The 7,963-nt window shown below is 40.0% G+C and overlaps 2 protein-coding genes across 2 annotated transcripts in view; both read right to left on the bottom strand.

Moving 5' to 3' along the window:
* Window positions 1-1,832: 1,832 nt before the first annotated feature.
* On the bottom strand, window positions 1,833-4,299 carry barhl1a (BarH-like homeobox 1a). The gene is made up of 3 exons (XM_039003500.1): window positions 3,858-4,299; window positions 2,582-2,795; window positions 1,833-2,112 (listed from the first exon to the last, which is right to left on the bottom strand). The coding sequence occupies exons 1-3, from the start codon at window positions 4,297-4,299 to the stop codon at window positions 1,833-1,835; spliced, it is 936 nt and encodes a 311-aa protein (XP_038859428.1).
* A 2,160-nt stretch (window positions 4,300-6,459) lies between these two features.
* Window positions 6,460-7,963, bottom strand: part of cfap77 (cilia and flagella associated protein 77) — a 55,694-nt gene continuing 54,190 nt past the window's right edge. Inside the window, exon 6 of the mRNA XM_039003489.1 lies at window positions 6,460-6,791. Coding sequence (XP_038859417.1) covers window positions 6,669-6,791 — 123 coding nt within the window. The 3' untranslated portion in view covers window positions 6,460-6,668. The remainder of the gene's footprint in view (window positions 6,792-7,963) is intronic.

Raw genomic sequence — 7,963 nt, 5'->3', positions numbered from 1 at the left:
AATTGTTGGAAAAATTACTTGTGTCATGCACAAAGTAGATGTCCTAACTGACTTGCCAAAACTATAGTTTAACAAGAAATGTGTGGAGTGGTTGAAAAACGACTTTTAAAGACACCAACCTTAGTGTATGTAAACTTCTGACTTCAACTGTATTTCTAAGGGATTACTTTAATTCTCTGTGTGGTTTAGAAATGAACAAGAATTTTGTGAAGTTTCAGCTCTCAACCAAGTGCATTTTAGATATGAACACTTGATTGGAATTAGATTTTGCAACTTAAATCAAGTGTAAAATGCAGGCTATAGGTAGCCTTCTGCAAAACATCAATTTTGACCAAATCTGATATTAATTTGACAGCTAATTGTCGAATTCACCTTCATATTTTTATTTTACATGTAGGCTATATTTTAAGAGTTACGTTTGTCAACACACCATTTCTGACCGTTCCCACTTAATTTGGCTTACAATAAAAGGGCTGTATCATTTTCACAATTTCACAGTATTATTCCAACATAGTGTATATATATATAAAACAAAAGATATGTTTTTGACTGCATTGGGCCTTTATTAAAGAACATTTAGTTGTATGTTTAGAGATGAAAGAGGAGAGTGTGCTGAAGCGGAAGGTTGCTGGTTCAAATATCCGAGCGACAAGATGAAAAATATTCTGTGCCCTTGAGCAAGGCACTAAACGCTAATTTGCTCCAGGGCCTCCTACTACTATGGCTGACCATGTAAAACAACACATTTAACAGCACCTATCTGGGGTTGTTTTGTGTACCAGAGGCAGCGGCTAGACCACCCTAGGCCACGTTTTGCTTTCATTTCTAATGATTCCTTAATTTAATTTTAACCGTATAGAGGCCAGTGTGCAATTCTGTGCCCATTGATTGGCTAACATGACTCCCTGTCAAAATAAAAGTTAAACAGGCCTAATAAAATAAAAACTCAGTCTAGACTAACTGTACTAAATCTTCTTTCGACCACATATTTTGAGTGAAGGGTAATTTTTGTAGAACGTATTTATACATTTAAAAAACGTAAATACATCCCCTTGTTTTGGCTTTAACTGGGATAGGATACCTTGAAACAACCAGATGACATTGCGCGAACAATTTCAAATTAGGCTACATCTTTCATCTTCAAAAAGTTTCACTGTTGCCCCATGCCCAATATTGGTCGTCCAATTTGAGCGGAACGAAAAAGTAATGTCATATTGAATTAAATGCTAAAGATAAATCTGGAACGTAGGCCCCCACATCTCCATTATTTGCAAATATCATGGACATATATATTGTTATAAACATAGGCTGTAACCACGTGTTTATTTTTGTTATTTTTGTTTTTAGAGAATAACAGGGCTCTTCAATCTATCGTTTAAGCGTTACAGATTGCGCGATCGAAAAGCTCATTTCCGATGGGGGCCGACATGCAGCGTTTATCGTGGATGCAGTATACACAAATGTGGGAAGATTGCCTTTGCCAGCTCTAACGCAGAATTTCAGCAATACAAATTTGATCCAGACCCAAATTTGTGCTAACACAAAATAGCATTTTGGCCTCAATCCAATAATTTCACGTTGATGAAAGAGCCTTTTCGTCAGCCTAAAAAAAATATGAAAGCCCGCTCTGAAACACACAATGTTCAATTAGCCTACACATTGGCCTACAAAGATGTTTGTCATATTTTCCCCTAAGCCAAACAGTTCACTACATTTCACAAATATCGACCCAAATAAAAGTTTTGACTTTCAAAGTCATGTAATTTTGTTCATGTGCAGTCCCATTTGTTTGTCAGCGAGGAGCTTGCGTGGGTGCTGACAGCTATGTCCGTTCATCGATGTGTAGGTCGAGGGAGGACCCCAGATAGAGAGGAGAGCGGCTCCCCGCCTCCCTGAAGACCATGGAGGGGGATTCGTGGAAACAGCGGACGCTGGATAGGTGGTGGTGCCGAGGGTCCTCTGTACAGATATAAGCCCGCTGTGGTATCTAGGTTCGAAACCAGACTTTGTGAGTAAAAATATGGCGAGGGAAACATTCTTTGAAGAGTCGAGTAGTTGCCAGCTTCGGCCAACAATTCCAGTCCAACCGCGGTCTGTCGCTTCCATTTCGTTCTAAAAGGAAAATTAGGGTTTAGAGAAAAAAATTAAGCTATTTATTTGGCCATCGTTATCTGCTATTATAACAAGCAGGAGGAAATAGAATTGGATGTAGCCCAGAATTTTTCATAGGCCTACTTTACTCACCCAACAGGCCTGTTTATTAAATAAACAATGTAGCTACATTAGGGGAAAATGTCAAATCTCCTCACAGTTGACAGCCATTTTTGGGGTAAATAATAATTATAGCAATTGTGTAATAACAGCACGGCACTTCAATTATTGATACAGAATGCAGTAATTGATTATGCATGTATTCATGTGTTGTCCGTAATTGTGGTACTTGTAATTTCTTCACAACGGACTTAGAGGACTTAGACAAAACTATATGTTTGTAATAACATATTTTTGAGTGGCTGAATCCAATAACTAGGCCTACTTACATTAACTACAAATTACGGTTTCGATCTGTCTTGCAACTCACCGTCTGTTCTGGTACCAAGTTTTGACCTGAGTGTCGCTGAGGTTGAGCGAAGCTGCCAACTCCATTCTGTCCTGCACACTCAGATATTTCTGCCGTTCGAAGCTGCGCTCGAGCTGGGCCAGCTGGTGATCACTGAAAGCGGTTCGAGCTTTCCGGGGCTTCTTCAGCCGAGACGACGGACTGTCCCTGCTGCTGTCCATGTCACGGTCTCGCGCTAAAATTCATGAACATGTATTTACAATTAGATACATAACCAAAATATAACCAGAATCATAAAGGATAGAATTGTGATCTGCACATTTTCCGGTTAGCCTACAATCTTGGTTATTTATGATTGGACAGGGATTTCAAGGGCTATAACTGCCACATAAAATATCTCGGTTGTTTCCATGGTTATTGCACAGTGGATATGTGAAGCGCGAAAACTGGTTTTTATATGGGCTGATCTGATTCTCAGGGAGTACAATAATCCAGTTAATTGATCCACAAGGGATGGAAACCAGTCAACTGACTGGCGCGACTTAACAGGACCGTGGATAAATCCGAAATATAGAGCTGACAAGATCCTCGGGTTACAAATCTGATTATCAGGTAGACAAATTGCACCCAAACCCCGAACAATTGGATGTATCGGTGGAAGATAAACCAACTAGAGAGAGAGAGACAATCTGATATACGAAACACCACTCATCCATGCAATGAAAACCAGTCATCATAGGCATTTATATTGGTCAATGTAAGGATGAGATGATGGTTTGACGCACACTTTCAGGTTGATCACAAATAAGGAACGGTCTATAATATTAAAGTGGCCTATAATAGTCCTAGTCAAATTACATTATTATTATCATATTTATGTTAGCTGCAGCCATAGTCAATTAACCACGCTGAATACATTGTTTACGCTTAAAGGCCTTATTGAACAAATCATCAGATAGGACTATACTTGGACTTTTTCTGTTTGCATTTTCAAAATAAGTGGCTTTAAAGGCAGTTAAAGGGGCGCGCAATTTTATTTTCTCTCAATATAAATACTAATGTATTGAAAGTAGGCCTACAAACCAAGGGTATTGGGCTATATGCCTAATGCCTTCATATAATTGATGAACTAATATGATAGCCTAGTTTTTTTAATTAACGTTTTTTTTCTTTAATTTATAAGACATTCGGCTATTTATAGGCCTATCATAATTTGACAATTCTTAAAACAGCCGTCTATATGAGCGATTTACTCACTGTCAACTTGTTTTACGGACTGTCAAGTAATAAAGCTTACCTTTGTATTCATTGTCCGAGGACGAGTTGCTGTCGATTTTATCCATAAAGTCGTCCGCTATTTTGGACTCAAAATGCTCGGAGTCTGGCATGGGATGTTCATGACTCTTGTATGGGGCACATGCTGCAAGTGGTTTGTTACAGTCTGCAAGAATATCCCGAATAAGAAAAGATGATGCGACTGTCCGTGGCTGGGGCAGTTGCCCATGCTGTAGCGAGGACTCCAGTGCAAAATCATGTCTGTGTATTGCATCTTCGACAGATTCCGGTCGCGGGGAGAGAGGAGATGAGCAGCCGCTTTCCAGGACGGACCTCGGGCTTAACTCCAGTGGACACCCGCATTTTTCGATCGAACTTTCTGCTTTCAAAATATGTAGGCTTGCTGGTCTGTGAGACAGCAGAGAGTCAACACCAAAACTCGACCCGTTTGTGGAGACCTCCATGATAAATATAAATATGAACAGGGCAACTGGGTAATTTCGTACTTTTAAACTACAATTTGAGACCAAGTCAACTGTCCAGTTGGAAAATCCCAAAACAACTTTGACCAGGCAATTTGTTTTTATCCACTTTCCGTCATTAGGCCTACCCGTTTAACTGCAGCGTGTCTGTAGAAATATATGTTTATGTTCTGAAAACGACACTGTAGGCTATTCTCCCCCCCCCCCAAAAAGTATCCTAGTTTAATAATAGCCTAAATCCACATGTTTTGTAGAGTAAACTTCCCCATGTAAGGGAAGGACCTCAACCAGTTAGCGAGTTCATTTCAGCACCAGTCTTAAGGTCCATGCAGTCTGCAGTCACGTCCTGCCTTTGAGGAAACCGGGAGACTCTGACGACACGAACAAACATGATGGGCTTACTGGTACTGTATATGGGTGATGTTGTGGCCCCCAAGAAAACAGAAAATAATAGACAAAGTCCCCTAGTGACCCTGTTCACAACTAAAGCACAATTGTCAGCTTTTAAAGGTGTCTCTAACAGTCTTCCACAATGCCCTGAGCCCATTGGCTCAGAGAGTTTTTGGTGATAACTGAGGGGAGGAGGAGTGGGGGGGAAGGGTGGATTCAACCACTACCACCCTGTTTCATCTCACTCCTCATTACTGTAAATATGATACAGATATTTGGCCTGGGCATAATAAATTATATCTCCGTACAGATATTTTCCACACTGATTCATTACATCTTTACCAACGCTGGCAATAGTCCTCTGGTAACCTAGATGTACCTTTTCCTTGGTAATCCATGTCTAACAGGGTTGTTTATGTTTTCACTTCTTGCCACTGCAGAAATATGTATTTCAATGTTTACATATTCATATTTGTTGAATTGGCATGTTAGGTGTAGGTAAAATGGGGGGGGCATGTATGTCAGTTCCTCCCAGTCTGATATTTAAGGAGATGTAGCAGATGAGGATCTATGAAACTCACTCCTTAGCCTGCAGTAGCGCAACAGGTTAGAATGCTTCAGGAGGCCTGTCATGTGTATTTGTGAGGCAGAGGTCCCAAGTTTCTCATCTTGGTATGAGCTGGCTCGGGAGAAAGCGGTATGGCTTAGCAATCAGCGTGACGCCCTTTATAATGGTGCTGTGATCTGCAGTTGTGCTCAGCTCATCTACTGGGGTTGCTGTGGAGTGAGTTTGGGAGTGTCAGGTATATGTACTGAACAAAAATAAATACGCAACATGTAAAAGTGTTGGTCCCATGTTTCATGAGCTGAAATAACACAATGCCACAGATGTCTCAAGTTTTGAAGGAGTGTGCAATTGGCATGCTGACTGCAGGAATGTCCACCAGAGCTGTTGCCAGAGAATGTAATGTTCATTTCTCTACCATAAGCCGTTTTATGTTGTTTTAGAGAATATGGCTGTACTTCCAACCAGCCTCAAAACCGCAGACCACATGTAACCACGCCAGCCCAGGACCTCCACATCCAGCTTCTTCACCTGCGGGATTGTCTGAGACCAGCCAGCCGTACAGCTGATGAAACTGAGCTGTATGTCTGTCTGTAATAAAGCCCTTTTGTGTGGAAAAACTCATTCTGATTTTTTCCAGGCCCACCCATGGCTGCGCCACTGCCCAGTCATTAAATCTATAGATTAGGGCCTATTTAATTTTTTTCAATTTACTGATTTCCTTACATGTACAGTAAATCAGTAAAATCGATGAAATTGTTGCTTTTTTGTTCAGTATACATATAGTATTGTACCATATGTATAGGTTGTGGTTTTCCTTATATTATGCTAATGAACATAGAAAACATTATTTTCTATGTAGGCAAACAAACAAATAGAATATATGAATTTATTGAAATAAATGACTCTAAATCAGTCTGACTTTTTCATTAAATGTTTTATACTCGGAACACAACCCGAGAAAATGATTTATAGCCAAGCTATGACCTAATAACAAACAGTGAAAAGTGAAGCAATATTAGCATATTTTAATAACTTAAAATATTTTTCCTTTATTTTTCCTGGAACACATATTCATACCATTTGAGTGTTTTGTACTTTACCTTCTCGCTGAGTTAAAGAGTAGTGTAGTCTACAAACATTATATTACAAACCCTTGTGGTGGTAACAGTGTAAGTCTGGCCAGAAGTACAATATCTGTTTGTTTTTTGCCAATCTGTAATTGAGGAGTTTTAGAAATCAGTAAAATCCCATGATAATAATATTGTCAGTATCAGTAATACATATAGGTTGATTGCATCTGAGAGCAATTTGATTAAGGCCGGTTGGAAAATAAGACTTTGCCCCCTACTCCCTACCCAAGCAGTTACTACATAGACTCTTCTCTATGTATGTTTTAGCCCACAGTGTAGGTTCCCTGGCCCAGCTGTCCTGTCCGTGCCACTGAGTCTGAGAAGTGTGCATTGAAGGCCTTCTTTCTAGCATATGGATCCCGGAAGGTGTCCAGAGCTGGGCCAACCTGCAGATAAGAGACGAACAGTGATGGTGAGTTTGGCTTGTAAAGAGATATGACATGGTTAGTTTGACCAGATTTACATAGAGATATGTTATGGTGAGTTTGACTTGGCCCAGTCTTATATGGCAATGTTTTATATAGAGATATGTAGGAAAGTCTTGTGTATACATAGATATGACTCTGGGCTCTTCGATCAATCCATCCTGCCAGATAGGGCTCAACACTGGAAACAAAATGAAAGCGACCTGCCATGTGGATTAACTCCAATGTGTGAGTAAACCCACTGAAAGATGTGATGGAGAGTTTGAGGAGCACATCTAATGCATCTCCACTGGCTCTTCTCACTCTTTCCTCCAGTCATTTAGATTTCTGTGTGTGGATTGTGGAAGAGTACTGTATAAAATACGTTTAGAATTTGGAATAAAAGTTGTTCTCAGATATGGAGTGCCATTTAATCCTGCAAGTACACACTTTTTTCTTACGTTTGACATGTTGCAAATCGCTTGTAGGATGCTTCAAATACAGAGAAAACAGTTCCTATCAATCAGTTCCCTTATCAAATCTACAAGTAAGAAAAAAGCACAGTGTAACTTTGCCTGTGTGTCATTTGTTTATTTAAATATTTACTTGTTTGTTATGTTGTCTTTGTTTGGTAAGAAATCATGTATCCTGTGGAACCATAGTATCTTATTGAAACAGGGAAGAAAAAACAAGCGATTCAACAAAGATAGAATTGAGAGAAGCAAAAGAAAAATGACAACACAAACAAACAAATGATGAGCAGATGAAACTCGGATCACGCCGGAAAAGTCAGGGATGCAAATGTCGAACCCAGAGCAATCAGAAATGCTACTTGACAGAAAATACTGAGGATTGTTAAGTATTTTATAAGGTTAACATTCGCCTTTCACCGTCAGCTGTCAGACAAGAAAGACTTTAGTGGTGCGCATGCCGCCAAAATAAACCTTAAATCGCCTCATTAAAGCTGACAGGCATAGAATGCAGACCTCGCCACCAGGCAGCACGCCACCCCATTTTGTGTGTAATTTCCACCAAAAATATATATGCAGGAATGGGAAAAGATTGGGGAAGTAAAGTTAGGTAGGGAAGACTGTGTGTGTGTGTGCGCAGATTGTGAGCGTGGCAGGAGGCTGATTCCCCCATAATTGGAAGCA

This window comes from Salvelinus namaycush, chromosome 1 (genome assembly GCF_016432855.1).
Source record: "Salvelinus namaycush isolate Seneca chromosome 1, SaNama_1.0, whole genome shotgun sequence".
Classification (NCBI taxonomy): Eukaryota; Metazoa; Chordata; class Actinopteri; order Salmoniformes; family Salmonidae; genus Salvelinus; species Salvelinus namaycush.
Note: the sequence above shows the minus strand (reverse complement) of the source record. Positions and strands in the feature narration are given on the sequence as shown.